The following is a 16,784-nucleotide window of genomic DNA, read 5'->3' on the forward strand; positions in this document are numbered from 1 at the left end:
TTTAAAATTTCCTATTTCCTTTAGATAGTTATAGAAATTTAATTTTTAATTTGTTATTTAATATTTTTATTTCTCCCTGTCTAAAGCCCTGCCTATTTTAACTTACGAATTTTTAATTTTAAATCATTTTCAGCTAAAACACTGTGTATAGAATTATTTTTAAGTAATAAGTTAAATATAAATAAATAAATATATTATAATTATTATGAAATAATAAAACAAATTAAACTTTAAATATAAATAATTATAATAATATTAAAACAAAACAAAAAATGATAACTGAAAATTTTGAACTTAAAAAAAACAAACGTGAAATTATTGGAAAAAAATAAACAATTTAAGAAAAAATAAAGAAAAGTATTAAAAAAATGCAAAAAAAAAGAGTTTGAATTAATTTATTAAAAGGCTGTATTTAATGTAAGTGCATCAATAACTATAATTTTTGGAAGGATTTTCAATAATTTTGTAAATAAACAATCATAAATGATCTGTAATCCATTTTTATACCCTTCACCTTCATGAGAAGGATATATATAAGTTTGTCATTCCATTTGTAATTTCCACAATATAATTTTCCGACCCTATAAAGTATGTATATATATTCTGGATCCTTATAGATATCATTCTGTCAGACATGCTTTCGAGTAGTTTCCTATTTAAAATCAGCAAAATCGGTCCACAAATGGCTGAGATATGAGAAAAAAACCAGGACAACCTCGATTCTTGACCTATTTTTGATCTACAGTGAGCCTCAAAAGTGAGTAAACACAAAAAATTATTTGATTTTTTTTAAGATAATGAAAATCCTTTCGGTTTTTTGGATATTGAGTTGAATAATTGATTCGGTTCTGAAAAAAAAAATATTTAAGTCGAAATATAATGATTTTTATGATCTTAAAAAAATCATAAAATTCGCTGGTGTATACTCACTTCTGAGGCTGTGTGTATATCTCGATTACTAAGTCATTAATATAGACAATATGGATATCTAATAGATATTTCAAAGACCTTTGCAACGACGTATATAAGACCAAAGTAAGTTGGAAAAAAATTTTAACCCTAATTTTTTTTTTTAAATTTGTGTTTTGAAGTATAATTTGGTGAAGGGTATATAAGATTCGGCACAGCCGAATATAGCTCTCTTACTTGTTTTTATTAAAAACTAGATGAGCGCCCGGCTTCGGTAGCTATTTACTAATGTTAGTTCTTCAAGTTTCGCAAAAAAATGTCTCTTATTAAGAGAAGTGAAACATTAAAATTTCCGAATTTTTTAATTTTTTTTCTTTACAAACCAACTCCATCTTGTTAAAATGTAACATTAATGCAATTATAGTCAACCAAACCCATATTCATATTAATCCAATCGGTGATTGTAGCAATCAGAAAAAACGTGGATCGTGATCTTCCCAGTCTGTTTTTTCCTCACATAAGTGTTTGGCACTCATCTACTAGGTAATTTGTCTGATCGTACTGTTTTTAATTGTGGGGAGAAACTGAAGTAGTATCTTAGTATTTTTGACCTATTATCTTACCGGCTGATCAGCAAAATAATGCAGTCCTGACCATGTCCTGGCTTTTTCGGATATTCATGGCATGTTTCTGGAATCATGTAATAGGTGTAATGAATCATACAAAACTAAAGGATTATAGAGACATATTGTCCTTCTGCCTTTTAAAAACTCTGTATAGGGTAATTGATGTTCAACTGAGAATGTCGATATTAGATATTCATGCTTGGGAGTTATTTTGAGCTGACTTTTGAGTCTTCTCAGGTCCGATTATATTGGCAGTGTCAGGAAAATAGCTGTACTTCAGGAATCTGAAAATTCTGCGAGAGTATTTTAGGTCGCGGGAGAACCTGGGGCATTACACAGAGCCCTAGGGCTCTTGGCATATTCATCCACCGTATATCCTTTTATAGGATCTTATGGACCTCGATACTGATAATCCAAGGCCCTCTTTAACATGATCGGGAAGCCTTGACCTTATGGTTGATAATGGGATATCTTTACTGATGGCTTGAAGTCGATGGTGGCGTGAGAGGAGTGTTTTCTATTGCACGGACTATTGGATCAATATATTGTTCTGTAATGCCGGGTATCTCTGATGGCGAGACATCCAGTTGGACTTTTTGGGTTCCTGGATACCGAAGTGTCCTTGCGGATTCATTGGCCAAAAGGGGAGCTCAGCTGTTGGATGACGAGGTTGGTGTACCATTTTCATCGTGCAGCAGAATGATCAAGGTGTATCTATACAATTAGGTGGCAGTGGCGAATTCAGGCAAATTCGAGCAAATTTCAATATTATTTTTTAATATATGGAGTTTGAATAGTGTCCAAAAAACCGGCAAATTTAAAAAACTGGTTTCCGATTTAACGGAAAAAGTGTATTTTTGAAAAAACCGGTTTTGATTATTGTCTTTTAAAAAAACCGGTTTATATTAAATTTTTATTTAACATGAAAAAGGTCTCCTTAAATTTATTTTTATTTGTGACGCTAATAGGAAATGTGTTAAGAATTACGTAGTAAATCTTTATGGAATTATTTTATGTATATTTTTTACGAAGTATTGTCAAATTCTATAATTTTCTATAAAATAAAATAATATTTTTAGGAATGGTACCAAAGTTTTTCATAAATATGTTTGAATGAGTTTTAGAAAATATATTTTATTAAAACCGGTTAACCGTCTTACAAAAACCGGTTTGTCAAAAACTGAAAAGTTATAAAAACCGAAACCGGTGGAGTTTACAAAGAAAGAAAAAACGGTTTTCATGGGGTCATGCGAATAAAGTCGATTTCAATGCGCGCTAAACCCAATGTTATATTTTAATACACAAACTCAGGACAAAATGCTTATATACCCTTCCCCAAATTGTACTTCAAAATAAAAATTTTAAATATTTTATGTTTAATAAAATTTATTTTTTTTCCAGTTGTTTTTTTCATTTTATAAAAAAAATATTTTTTGTCGAATTGTTTTTTAAAATTTTTAAAATTTAAAATTATTTTTTAAACTTTAAACATTTTTTTTATTTTTTTTTTTTAATATTTAGCGAATAAAAACTTTTGGTGACAAAAAAATTCGGGTTAAAAAATAGGTCCAACTTTGCAACTTACTACGTCGTTGCAAAGGTCTTTGAAATATCTATCATTAGATATCCATATTGTCTATATTAATGACTTAGTAATCCAGATATAAGTCCAAAATAGGTAAAAAATCAAGGTTGTCCTGTTTTTTCCTCATATCTCAGCCATTTGTGAACTGATTTGCTCGAGCAACCGAGCCGGAAGAATTCCGGATGTATTGATGTATGATAGTGTATGTAGGTTATTTGGGGGACTTCGGAAAGTTCATTTAAACAGACAGACAGACGGAAATACCTTAATCGACTAATATACTTTATAGGGTCGGAAAATTATATTGTGGAAATTACAAACTTATATATACCCTTCTCACGAAGGTCAAGGGTATAATAATGAAATGTCATTAACTTTGTAAGTAAGCATTTAAACCAGAAATATAACTCAATCTGTGATCACTACTATTATTCACCCAAAATTTTTAAGTATATTTTCATTGTAACACAGTGTTATAACATACTTTTAGGCATATTTGTCATTACAAAAACAGGGTTGCTTGAAACACATACCAATCTGGCAACTTATTGTTTTTTTTCTTATTGATAAAAACATCTGACACTTGCGTGTGTGTGTGTGTGAGTGAAAAAAAATATTTGCAGTAAAACGAAAACAATACATAAAATTAAGGAAGAAAAAATCGAAAATAAACATATTTTAATAATTATCTTGCCTAAATTTCGTAAACAAAAATGAATTTAATTAATGGCATTAAATTGTATATAGAAAAAATGTGCTCGGAATCGGGGCCGGGCATGAAAACTATGCTATTGGATAAAGAAACGGTGGGTGCTGGATGAATAAATGATTTTACGTCAATATTTTTTATGTTTTTCCAATTTTCAGACCAGTATTATATCTATGGCATTTTCACAATCGGATATGTTGCAACGGGAGGTGTATCTGTTTGAACGTATTGATTCGGGACGTTCCAATGAGCGCATGAAATATCTAAAATGTATTGTTTTTATTAGGCCAACTAAGCAAAATATACAGCTATTGGCCCAAGAGTTAAGGAGTCCGAAATATGGTTCATATTTTTTGTGTAAGTAAATATCGGTAATAAGAAATTTTTGGAACAATTCTAGTTTATGGTCGCCATGGAAGAAAACAAAGTAGTCATCTGTTCATATTTTCCGATTTATGGGCCTCTGAAGTTCAAACACTAAATCGAAACATTTAGAGAATTTAATAATTGTTTTAAGAACTTAAAATTTCAACCTGAAACAAAAATTCGGTAACGTTCCGCACAGGCGCCCATAAACTAGATTTTAGCAGAAATTTAGTTTTCCTTAAATATTATACTTATTTGTTTGATTCCCCTAGATTTCAGCAACATTATACCCCGCACCGACATCAAATACTTGGCTGAGTGCGATGAAAGCGAATCGGTGCGTGAAGTAAAAGAATTATATGCCGACTATTTGGGTGTTAATCCCAATTTATTTTCCCTTAACATTCCTGTCTGCATGCAGAGACTCAATTGGTTGCCAGAAGCTTTAACACGTTCCGTACAGGGCATCGTTTCGGTCTTGCTCTCACTGAAACTTAATCCCGTTATACGTTATAGAGCAGGTTCAACGGCCGCACAAACATTGGCTAAACAAGTGTTTGAACAAATAACAAAGGAATCCTCTTTGTTCGATTTTCGTAATCATGAAAATGGAGCAGCACCTCCTTTGCTTTTGATTTTAGATCGCAGAGACGATCCAGTGACCCCTTTACTGCATCAATGGACCTATCAGGCTATGGTGCATGAACTGTTAACCATACGCAACAATCGTGTGGATTTGTCGGAAAATCAGGGTGTTCCCAAAGACTTTAAGGAGCTGGTGTTGTCGGGAGATCAAGATGAATTTTATGCCAAAAATATGTATGCCAATTTTGGTGAAATCGGTTCGACCATTAAGAATCTTATGGAAGAATTTCAGCGTAAAACTAAAGACCAAAAAAAGGTGGAAAGTATTGCGGATATGAAAAATTTCATAGAAACTTATCCGCAGTTTAAGAAAATGTCGGGCACCGTGCAAAAGCATTTGTGCATAATGGGTGAGCTGTCATCGATGACAACAAAACGTAATCTCTTCGAGGTATCAGAATTGGAACAAGAAATTGCCTGTAAAGCTGAACATTCCCAACAATTGCAACGCATTAAAAAGCTAATCGCTGATGAACGCATTTCCATAGAAGATGCTCTAAAATTAGTGGCTTTATATGCCTTGCGCTATGAACGCCATGCTAATTGTGATACCTCCAGTTTATTGCAAATCCTTAAAATGAGAGCTGGCCAAACTCACATAATACCCAGTCTTATAGAATATGCTGGTACCCATATGCGTCAAGGAGAACTATTTAATTTGGTGCGCATAACAGATGCCGTCAAATTGACACGTAATCTTATAAAGGGTTTAAAGGGTGTGGAAAATGTTTTTACCCAACACACACCGCTGCTAAAAGAGACTTTAGAGGATGTTTTCAAAGGTCGCGAATTAGATCCTATCTATCCAGCCATAAATTCAGAGCTAGTACCATTCCGCCGTCCACCCCAAGAAGTTGTAGTGTTTATTGTGGGAGGTACAACCTATGAGGAAGCTTTGGCTGTTCATCAATTGAACAATGTGGGCTATCGTGTTATATTGGGCGGTACGACCATTCATAACTCTCAGAGTTTTGTTAATGAAGTTTTGGCTGCCACCGATGGTATGCAATTTAAGCATACAAAAACTATGTTAAAACATTATGCTTCGACAGAAAACTATTAAGTTTTCAGACACTCGTATATTTATACCATTTTTTTAGATAAATTATTATACAGATTCTTTATATATTAATGTATTTATAAATATTATTAAATATATGCATACACGGTATATTTATGTTATACAATTTAAAATATTAATATCATTAATGCAAACAGATTAAACTATTATTTATAATCCCATGCAACAATAAATAATTCAAAAAAAAACTATAACAACTAAGAGATCTGGGGAAAAACTTCAGCTGTCGCGGAGTTGTCAATCTTTCTGCAGTTGTCAAGGGCACGATCTATATTCGACTAAACTAAATCTTATATACCCTTCACCAAATCATACTTTAAGATAAAGATTGAAATCAATCTTTGTTGAAAACTAATGTCTTTGTGAAAAAAAAATATGAAAACATTTAGGTGGGAAAAAATTGTTGGTAACAAATTTGGATAAAACAATTTTTAGTAAAAAAAATTTTCGGGTGAATAAAAATTCGGGTTAAATTTTTTTTTTCGATTTTGATCCGTGGTCCAAAACAAGTTGCTGCCAAAGAAAGAGGAGGAGGACGTACACATTAAGTTTGTTTTTTTAGTTTCTAGTTTTAAGCATATTCCAATTAAGAAGATTTAAACAAAATATAGAGCATTTTTGTACTCAAATTTTTTAGGTTTTAACATTTTTTTTTACTTTATTACAAAGTATTTCTTATAACTTTATATATCTATACTAAATTATTGGTATTTTCCAAGACACTGTCCATGTGACCCAATTTGACACGATGTGCTTTTAGTGTATTACTTTGCGTAAACGTGCTACCGCAAACATTGCAACAATAGGGCCGTTCACCCGTGTGTATACGAAAATGTATACTTAAATCTTTGGAGTATTTAAAACTGCGTTCACATTGCGTACATTTATAGGGTCGTATGTCTGTATGCGAACGCATGTGTGTAGTCATTTTACTGGAAACCCGGAAAGTTTTACCACATATTTTACAGGCAAAAGGTTTTTCGCCCGTATGTATGCGTCGGTGGCAGGTTAACTCGGATATACGTGGATAAGCACGTTCACAGAGGTCACATTTGAATGGCCGCTCTCCCGTATGACGTCGCATATGTACAATGAGATGGGTTTTACTCGAAAACGAACTGCCGCATATGGAACATAAGGAGCGCACTTCATATCGTTTCGGTTTATTGGGTTTAGTAGCCGTTTCATCAATAGGCGCCTCCTTATCATCTTCTGCTGATTTTTCCGAAATTTTTTCCTTATCTACATTTTCTTGACTGTGTTTATTTTTTATATGTATATTAAGGTGTTTCTTCTTGGTATAATTCCTTGGGCATTTGTCACACTGAAAGATTCTTTCTTGTGTTGATGGTTTGCGTATGAGAGGCACGGTGTCGGGACCATGAAACGTACGCATATGTGTATACATATTGCAGGAACGTGAAAATTTTCGAAAACACAAAGGACATGTACATTTTTGATCTTCTGGTATGTGACTAGTGCGTTGATGGCGTGCTAGAGCTTTGGAATTATTAAATATTTTATTACACTGACTGCAGGGTACGGCCACATCATCATCTTCTACAGCTTTTCCAATTGTTTCTTCCGAGTTTTTGGATTTTTTGGTAATTTTCTTGTCTTCTCTTTTATTACTGGGACTAATAACTTTTTTATCTGTTTGCCAATCCAAATCTTCCGTTTGATTATCTTGATAATCTTCATCATCATCATTGTCATCATCGTCATCCTCTTCATCATCTATTAATAAATCATTTTGCAGAATTGCATCAGTCATTGAATTTTCGGCTTCTTTTACTGCTTCTACATTTAATATGTCTTCGGTGTTTAAATTGTCGGCATCATTTGAAACCGACTTTGGATCGTTTGTTTCTGTTAAGGTTACTCTAGAATCATAAGGAATGTTTTAGACTTTAATTAAGGAATATGAAAATAGATTTTTGGACATCTTAACACCTTTTCAAATTAGAGTGTATTAACTGCTTAATGTGTCGATTATGGATGGCAACCGAACTTCAGTTGCGTTACCAGAGGGCAACCAAAAATGTCTGGTCGCCATTTGTCAACAGAAAATTATGCTGCCAGTTGCCATCTGTAATACCATTTAGGCAACTGACAACGCAACTGAAGTTCGGTTTCCATTCGTAATCGACCCATAAACCAGTTAATTTTTCACAATATTATGTATGAATCGGTTAATTTTTCATACTGGTTGGTCATTCACAATATTCCAAATCAACTGTTTAATTTTTCACACTATCCTATATGAACTGGTTGATTTTTCACAATATTCTATATGAACTGGTTGGTTTTTTGCATTATTCTAAATGAACTCGTTAAATTTTCACATTATCCTATATGAACCGGTTGATTTTTCACAATATTCTATATGAGCTCGTTAATTTTTCACAATATTCTATATGAACCGGTTAATTTTTCACTCTATTATTTATGGAAGGGTTTATTTTGCACACTATTATTTATGGAAGGGTTTATTTTTTACACTATGTATCAACCGGTTAAATTTTCACAATATTCTATATGAACTTGTTCTTTTTCACATTATTATATATCAACCGGTTAATTTTGAACACCATTTCATATGAACCGGTTTATTATTCATACTATTCTATATGAGCAGGAGCATTTTTCACCCTATTCCAAATGAACCGGTTAATTTTTCACACTATTCAATATGAAACAGATTATTATTAACATTATGATTTATCAACAGGTTAATTTTTATATTATTCTAACAAACCGATTAATTTTTCACACTATTTTATTTGAACCGTTTAAATTTCCACACAATTCTGTATGAATCGCTTAATTTTAACAATAATATATATGAACCGGTTCATTTTAACAGTATTATATATGAACCGGTTTATTTTTAACACTATTATACATAGGTATATGATCCGTTTAATTTTTCACAATATTCTATATGAAGCGGTTCATTTTCAAAACTATTCTATATGAAGAGGTCCATTTTTCACACTATTCTATACGAACCGATTTATTTTCTAAACTCTTTACGAATGGGTTTGATTGATTTTATGATATTTAAATTTGTCAGTTTATAACCCTTATACTTACATTTCCACAGTGTCATTATCATCATCACCTTGCTTCTTTTCACTCATTTCGTCTACATTGATGTGATTAATTTGTGGAAGTTCTTCGGGTTCTTCCAACTTAAGTTTAACATGACATTTTGCCTCAGACTTTTCCTCTGCAACGGCGTCATCATGTTCCATTTTTATTTCCAAACATGACTGTATGTCCACCTGTGCTTCCTCTAAACAATCCAATTGATTATTCGTCTCCTCCCTTCCCATTAACATCAACATAAGCCGTTCATTAACTTCATGGGTTTGTTGGATAAATGCATGAGACGCTTTCAGTTTGCGTGAACAGCTGTCGCATATAAATTGTGGCAGTTCCTTATAAGACTCATCCATTATCTGTTAAACATAAGTTCTGGCAAAAATTACAACTAAAATGTAGACCATTGATATAACTTACATTAATGCTAGAGACTTCTTTTAGGAGTTCAGCATAGGATTTCTGTTGTTGGCTGCCAGAGCATTTGGTGAGATTTTTTAGGAGTCTTAAACCTTTGGTTGCATTGTAACATGTACGACATTGGTGGTTCTCCAATTTCTCCATGCAATTCATTTTATTTGTTGTAATATTACAAAAAATAAACAAAATTTAAATGTTTCTATAAATTTGTTTATTTTTCTGTGATTTTGTTGTTTTTTTTTATTTGTTTAGGGTTGTAACAATGTTGGGTATTCGGTTACTCAATTGTTGTCGAGTTGCATGAAATGGTATTAGTTTGTACATCAACCAATTTAGTAGAGACACACATTTAATCAATAATTGTAGAGTTGCATTAAATTGTATTAGCACATACATAAGGCAACTTATTGCAGACACAAATTTTCTTAACGAAGTGAAGGGGGTGTATGTCTTAAATAATAAATGCAGAAAATATTTGCATTTCTAAAGCAATTAAATTCAAAAATCTATCTTTGTCCAAAGTATCTAATTAATTTATCAATTTTATATTTTTTAAAGTATTTTAGTTTTTTTTATAATAATATAAATACAGTATAACTACATTACAGATTAATCTGTTAAAATACACATAAGAAAAATGCAGGTTTATTTGATAATTATGTATTAACAACATCATTTTGCTGGATATCCTGGGTATCACCATTTTTTGAAGCGCTACTTTCTTTTGCTATATTTTCATTTTTGTCCTTAGATATACATTTTTCTTTGAAGTAACGATTTTTAACCAACTTTAAAGCATCTCTTAAATGACATTTGAATGATTTTTCAGTACAATTTTCATCATAGGTGCCGTCTAAAAAAAATTTTAAAAATCAAATAATTATTAGTATATAAGATTTTATTATACAACTGGGGTTGAATTGTCGCAGTTGTGATGGAAATTATAATAAAATATAACTAATTTCTTGCTCGATATCAAATAAGAAAATTACTATAAATTTAACTGTGATAATTCAGCCCCTGCTTCTTAAAATATAAATTTCAAACTCACGAAATAAAACATTAACAAACTTTGTATAATTTAATAGCCGCTGCTTATTATGGCTGCCGTCTACATTAAATTCTACTAAAAGTTTAGGTGTCATAATATCTGATAGACCTTTTTTCAAACCACGCTGTCCAGCTATTGCTCTTATGGAAGAAATCTAAATAATAGTTGTTAAAGAATTAATGTATAATAATGGTACCTTTGCGTTCTTTATACATACAAATTCTTTTTCGTTTTGCTCGTTTATACTGTCTTCTATTTCATTTAATTGGTTTATAGTGCTTATCGGAAACATTTTTAAATATTTCGGATTCTTGTTTAAAGATTTTTCAATTGCATCCGTATTTTCACTTAATACATTTAAAACCATAGTATTTTGATTTTTGATATCTAAAACAGGATAGTTTTAACAATATAATCATTAGCCTTTGTTTAATATTATGAAATTAAATTAAGATAGCTTCAATTACCTCTCATTTGATTTTTCAATATTTCATTATTATCTGGAAATGTTTAATTAGTTATTAGAAACTTGTATATTTAAAAGTTACTAAACTGCTAACTTACGTGTTAACATGTCAATTTTTCTATTGAGAAGTTGAAGCATTTGTGTTATATCACTTTGTACATCGGTAGTTGGATTTACTTTATTAATTTTAAAACTGAAATTAAGAAAAAAAAAATTTGACTATTTTAATTTAGTAGTATAGTGATCAAAGATCATTAAATTCCCTTTATTCTTCCTTTTTATTTTGGTATTAAAAATACGGAAGAAAATATTAAAATATTCGAAAGCATAGAATCTGAGAAATCCTTATATATCAGATTTATATATATTTTCTGATTTTTTAAGATCATGAAAATCATTATAGTTCGACTTAAATCATTTTTTTCAGAACCGAATCTATTATTCAGCCCAATCTCCAACAAAACGCAAGTTTTAAATTGTAATCGATGGATAGATTATAGGATTTTCATTATCTTAAAAAAATTTAATAATTTGTGATGTTTACTCTCTTTTTATAGATAATCTAAAATATGTGTGTAGTACAGTGATGTTCAAAAATAAAAATGAAGATGTATTGGTGAGAGAGCTACCCAGCAAACATAATGTCGAACATTTAAAATAAGAACAAAATAATGAAAGTTTAGATTTAGAATTTTTGTCACATATAACCAATTTATTTAATGAATGTAATTTAAATTTTAAGGAAAAGAAAAAATATGCATTATACGGCCTAAATTCTATTTAATTTTGTATTTATTTTTGACTTTGTTATTATGTGTTCAATTGCAATTGAAACGCTTGTGTTTGCTATGCTTCGTCCAAAAACAACCAACAACAATGCTTAGTAAATGTCTGAAAAAAATGACGATAGTCCGTCGCATGTGTTTTCATCGAGAGCTAAACGATGAATGAACAAAAGTTTTTAAAAGAGCGTAACAAATGTGTGTAAATTTTTCAAACAATTGTTGTATGGCGTGAACATTACTGGTGTAGTATGTAAATGAGTTCCAAAAATGTTAAAATTTGTTTTATTTTTTATTCATTTATTTACAGTTTAGCAATATATAAAGTCCTAAATTTATTGTTTTTTATTATTTCACTTCTCTAAACTTAATTATCATCATTACTTTCCAAGACATTTTCCAGGTGAACCAACTTGGCACGATGAGCTTTTAGGCTGTTACTTTGCGTAAATGTGCTGCCACAAACATTGCAACTGTAGGGTCGTTCTCGTGTGTATACGAAAATGTATATTTAAATCTTTGGAATATTTAAAGCTGCGTTCGCATTGTTTACATTTATAGGGCCGTATGTCAGTATGCGAACGCATATGTGTAGTCATTTTACTGGAAACTCGAAAAGTTTTACCACATATTTTACACTCGAAAGGTTTTTCACCGGTATGTATGCGTCGGTGGTAAGTTAATTCGACCAAACGCGGAAAGGCCCGTTCACAAAGATCGCATTTAAATGGGCGCTCACCCGTATGACGCCGCATATGCACCATGAGATGAGTTTTATTGGGAAAGGAACTGCCACATATGGAACACAATGGTTTGTTGGATGTTTTCGCCACCGTTTCATCACTGCTGGTCTTTGTTTCATCTGTCTTTTCCATTTCCTCACTTTCCTTACTGTGCTTTGTTTTCACGTGCACATCAAGGTATTTCTTTTGAGTGTAATTTTTTGGACATTTCTTGCACTGAAAGACTCTGTCCTGTGTTAAAGGTTTACGTACGAAGGGCACAGAATCGGGACCATGAAATGTACGCATGTGTGTATACATACTGCACGCTCGTGTAAATTTACTAAAACATACTGGACAACTACATTTCTGATCTTCTGGTATGTGAGTAGTACGCAGATGACGTGTTAGGGCTTTTGAATTATTAAATACTTTATCACATTGTTTGCAAGGTACTGCCACATCTTCATCATCAATCTGGTTTTCAAATTTGTCTTCCAGTTTTTTAGATTTTTTAGTATTACTACCATTTAAGTCTTTTTGCCAGTCCATATCATCCGATTGGTTATCTCGATAATCGTCATCACTATCAGTGACTTCATTTTCATTAACTTTTAATGAATCTATTGGTTGCTTTGAATTGGTTATGGATTTATCATCTTCACTTTTTACACTTTTTATAACATAAATGCCAGGCTTTGAATTTATCGTCCCTTTTTTTGTTACTCTAGAAACAAAGGAGAAAATTTAGCTCCAGATCAGCAACATCTCATCAAATAAACTTTTTTTTTTAATATTTTGGGAACTCATTTACATAATTATGCAATTCCAAAATTATGTTTACAATTGAAGAGGGTTTAAAGTGTTAAATACCAGAGTAATTAAAATAAAAAAAAAATGCATCATTATTGAATCAATGATGTGTAATCAAAATCGAATAATAATGGGAAATTCATATAGAATATTGTGCAAAATAAACCGCTTGATATAGAACAGTGTGTGAGAAACGAAACGGTTCATATAGAAATTATGAAAATTAACCGGTTCATATAAAATTGGGTGCAAAATTAATCGGTTGATCTATTATTAAAAATTAGCTGATTCATAAAAAAATTTGAATCGGTTCATATGGAATCGTCTGAAAAATTAACCGCTTCATATGGAATAATGTGAAATTTTAACCGGTTCTATGGTTATATGGAATAGAATTAAAATTGAGCCGGTTCATATGAAATATTGTGAGATATATTACGAGAAATGAACCGTTTCTTATAGTCTAGTGCGAAAATTGAAGCATTTCATATAAATAGGGTAAAAATTGAGCCAGTTCAGTATGAAAAATTATCCATTTTACAAAGAGTGAAAAGTAAACCGGTTCATTGAGAATAGTAATGACACTATTTTGTGTTCTACGGAAATAAAACATTTCTTTGTAAGTACATTTAAATTTTTTCCAAGCTAAAAAAAACAACGAAATTCTATAACAATGTGAAATTTTAATAACAAGCGGCTATATATTTCCATTAGGGAATGTTGAAAATGAAATGTTAGTTACAATGAAGAAAACTAATAACTTACAATTCCATATTATCATTGCCATCACCCGCTCTCATTCCGCTCACCAAACCTTCAGGAATTTCTTCAGATTCTTCTTGTTTGAGTTCGACTTGCCAATGGGACTCAGTCTCTGCTTCTGTAATTGTCTCGTCGTATTCCATTTTTACTTGAACTGGTGTCTCCTCTAGAATATTTGATTCTTTTTGGCTACTTAGCAGGGCAATTAGTCGCTCATTAACTTCATGGGTCTGTTGTATAAATGCCTGAGCCGCTTTTAATTTTCGTTGACACACTTCGCATATAAATTGTGGCAATTCATTATAAAAGTCTTCCATTATCTAGTCAAAGGAATTAAAAAAAATCGTCGTAAAGTTTCTCCTTAAGTGCATGCCCTTACAACTTACATTTATGTTAGAAACATCCGCCAGCAGCTCAGCATATGATATCTGTTGACCACCACTGCAATTGGTTAGATCTGATAAGGGTTTTAAACCTTTGGTGGCGTTGTAACATGTACGACATTGGATTATTTCCAATTTTTCTGTGGAATTCATAATTTGGTTTTATATTTTATAAAATTGTACGAAAATCTTTTATTTTTACAAATTTGTTTATTTTTAGTGATTTTGTTGTTTTTCTTTTTTGCTATTATTTATTTGTTTTGTTTGCAAATAGATTGATGCGAGTGTCAAGAATACAAACCATAGAGAGAATAAATTAAACTTAACTTTCGTTATGGCGTGGTGAGTTCTTTAGTGGTACAACTGTTTGGTTAGACTTTTATGTTAAATGTAATAAATAGTGTACAATTTTTAGTAAAAACAAGTAAAAGAGCTATATTCGGCTGTGCCGAATCTTATATACCCTTCAACAAATTATACTTCAAAATACAAATTTTAAATATTATTAGGTAAACAAAATTTATTTTTTTTCCAATTTTTAATATTTTTTTTGTTAAATTTAAATTTTTTTTAATTTAAAAATTTTTTTTTTTTTTAAATTCAAAAATTTTTTTTGGTTTTTTAATTTTTTTTTAAATTTTAAAAAAAATTTTTGGTTTCAAAATTTTTTTTGTTAAAAAAAAATTCGGCTTAGAAAATATTTTTCCGATTTTGACCCATAGGTCCAAATTACTATGTACGTCCAACTTACTATGGTCTTATATACGTCGTTGCAAAGGTCTTTGAAATATCTATCATTAGATATCCATATTGTCTATATTAAGGACTTAGTAATCCAGATATAGGTCAAAAATCGAGGTAGTCCTTGTTTTTTCCTCATATCTCAGCCATTTGTGGACCGATTTTGTTGATTTTAAATAGCAAACTTCTCGAAAGCATGTCTTAGAATTATTGAAGATTTGGATGCCGAAGATATCTGGGGTCTTCAGAAAATTGATTTCAACAGACAGACGGACATGGCTTGATCGACTTTGCTATCTATAAGGATCCAGAATATATATACTTTATAGGGTCGGAAATGAAAAATGTAGAAATTACAAACGGAATGACAAACTTATATAAAAATACAAAATAATTTTTAAAAAAAATTCAAAATTGTTTATGAAAAATTAAAATTTTTCCAATTTTTTTTTAATTTTTAAAATTTTTTTTTAATTTATTAGTGAAAAAAAAAATTTTTCGGTAAAAAAAATTTGGGTTAAAAATATTTTTCTCGATTTTGACCCATCGTAGGTTCAAATTACTATAGCCTTATATACATCGTTGCAATGGACTTTGAAATATCTATCATTAGATATCCATATTGCCTATATTAATGACTTAGTAATACAGATATAGAACAAAAATAGGCCAAAAATCGAGATTGTCTCGGTTATATATCTTATATCTCAGCCATTTATAAGCCGATAGAAACCGAGCCGGAAGAATTCCCGATATATTGATGTATCAATCATGTTTGTAAGTTAATTGGGGGCTACGGAAATTTGATTTCAACATACAGACGGACATGGCTATATCGACTTCGCTGAATTGCCAATTTTTATATCTTTTTTCATTAAGTTGGAATTCCGAATTACGTAGGTACATTGATTATTTTAAAATTTCCATTTCTCTGAATTCCCAAACTCGCCAATTTGTTTTGGGGATTTCGACGCTATCTTGGCACACGTAATTATTTATATTCTAATTTCAAGTTTTTTAACATTTCTTACCATCAATCGAAATAGATTCTGCATCGTGTTCTTCAATAAACATATCAACAATTTGTTTGTTTTGATGGTTTTTGATTCGCTGTACATGGTCCTTATGACGCTCTTCGTCCGTAGAAGATTCTTTATGAACAGTAGGCACAGCACCGCGCTTCAAATATCGTTTTTTGGTAAAACCTTATGCATAATTCACAAAAATTAAACACTTCATTATGTACAAACGTAGCTCATAACATACCCATTTCAAATTGCAAACTGTTTTCTAAATCCTCTGGTTTAAAATGTTCCATACAGATTTGCGACGTCTTTACATTCATTTTACTATCGCGACGACAAAAACTTCTCCATTGCTTTAATAAATTAGTATCCGACGGGAAGTTAAAAAAACTCATTGTGGAAAGTTTTGACTTATTATTATTATTGCAATTTTTGACGGCACACCTCATTTTAATTTATTTCTATTTTGCACTATTTGTTTTCACCCTTGATGTATAAATTACTATTTTGCTTTCAAAACAAAGGTCTTTATCTGCGTCACGCAAAAAGCTGATTGGTAGCAATAAAACAAACCTGCGTAATATCCTTTTCAC

General features: G+C 31.0%; 3 protein-coding genes across 3 annotated transcripts; 1 reads left to right on the forward strand and 2 right to left on the reverse strand.

The window, feature by feature from the left end:
• The first annotated feature begins 3,713 nt into the window (after positions 1 to 3,713).
• On the forward strand, positions 3,714 to 6,107 carry Vps45 (vacuolar protein sorting 45). The gene is made up of 3 exons (XM_065507274.1): positions 3,714 to 3,926; positions 3,988 to 4,186; positions 4,468 to 6,107. The coding sequence occupies exons 1-3, from the start codon at positions 3,834 to 3,836 to the stop codon at positions 5,901 to 5,903; spliced, it is 1,728 nt and encodes a 575-aa protein (XP_065363346.1). The 5' UTR covers positions 3,714 to 3,833; the 3' UTR covers positions 5,904 to 6,107.
• Positions 6,108 to 6,578: 471 nt separating this feature from the next.
• On the reverse strand, positions 6,579 to 9,690 carry LOC135963283 (zinc finger protein 180-like). The gene is made up of 3 exons (XM_065515071.1): positions 9,447 to 9,690; positions 9,018 to 9,385; positions 6,579 to 7,804 (listed from the first exon to the last, which is right to left on the reverse strand). Exons 1-3 carry the CDS (start codon positions 9,597 to 9,599, stop codon positions 6,613 to 6,615), a joined length of 1,713 nt encoding a protein of 570 aa, XP_065371143.1. The 5' UTR covers positions 9,600 to 9,690; the 3' UTR covers positions 6,579 to 6,612.
• A 281-nt stretch (positions 9,691 to 9,971) lies between these two features.
• Positions 9,972 to 16,680, reverse strand: LOC135956715 (uncharacterized). The gene is made up of 9 exons (XM_065507285.1): positions 16,433 to 16,680; positions 16,198 to 16,371; positions 14,429 to 14,565; positions 14,046 to 14,362; positions 11,062 to 11,156; positions 10,965 to 10,997; positions 10,715 to 10,884; positions 10,498 to 10,651; positions 9,972 to 10,299 (listed from the first exon to the last, which is right to left on the reverse strand). The coding sequence occupies exons 1-9, from the start codon at positions 16,638 to 16,640 to the stop codon at positions 10,103 to 10,105; spliced, it is 1,485 nt and encodes a 494-aa protein (XP_065363357.1). The 5' UTR covers positions 16,641 to 16,680; the 3' UTR covers positions 9,972 to 10,102.
• Between the last annotated feature and the right edge of the window lie 104 nt (positions 16,681 to 16,784).

Source organism: Calliphora vicina, chromosome 1, assembly GCF_958450345.1.
Source record: "Calliphora vicina chromosome 1, idCalVici1.1, whole genome shotgun sequence".
In the NCBI taxonomy this organism is placed as follows: Eukaryota; Metazoa; Arthropoda; class Insecta; order Diptera; family Calliphoridae; genus Calliphora; species Calliphora vicina.

What these genes read in the sequence shown, in the direction of transcription:
- Vps45 (XM_065507274.1), top strand. Translation starts at nt 3,834, where the DNA reads ATGAATTTAATTAATGGCATTAAATTGTATATAGAAAAAATGTGCTCG. An exon ending in TGCTATTGGATAAAGAAACG is followed by an intron (nt 3,927 to 3,987) that starts GTGGGTGCTGGA and finishes TCCAATTTTCAG; the next exon opens with ACCAGTATTATATCTATGGC. An exon ending in ATATGGTTCATATTTTTTGT is followed by an intron (nt 4,187 to 4,467) that starts GTAAGTAAATAT and finishes TGATTCCCCTAG; the next exon opens with ATTTCAGCAACATTATACCC.
- LOC135963283 (XM_065515071.1), bottom strand. Translation starts at nt 9,599, where the DNA reads ATGAATTGCATGGAGAAATTGGAGAACCACCAATGTCGTACATGTTAC. An exon ending in AAGAAGTCTCTAGCATTAAT is followed by an intron (nt 9,386 to 9,446) that starts GTAAGTTATATC and finishes TATGTTTAACAG; the next exon opens with ATAATGGATGAGTCTTATAA. An exon ending in GATAATGACACTGTGGAAAT is followed by an intron (nt 7,805 to 9,017) that starts GTAAGTATAAGG and finishes TTATGATTCTAG; the next exon opens with AGTAACCTTAACAGAAACAA.
- LOC135956715 (XM_065507285.1), bottom strand. Translation starts at nt 16,640, where the DNA reads ATGAGGTGTGCCGTCAAAAATTGCAATAATAATAATAAGTCAAAACTT. An exon ending in CAGTTTGCAATTTGAAATGG is followed by an intron (nt 16,372 to 16,432) that starts GTATGTTATGAG and finishes ATTATGCATAAG; the next exon opens with GTTTTACCAAAAAACGATAT. An exon ending in GGCAATGATAATATGGAATT is followed by an intron (nt 11,157 to 14,045) that starts GTAAGTTATTAG and finishes TCTTAATTTCAG; the next exon opens with TTTTAAAATTAATAAAGTAA.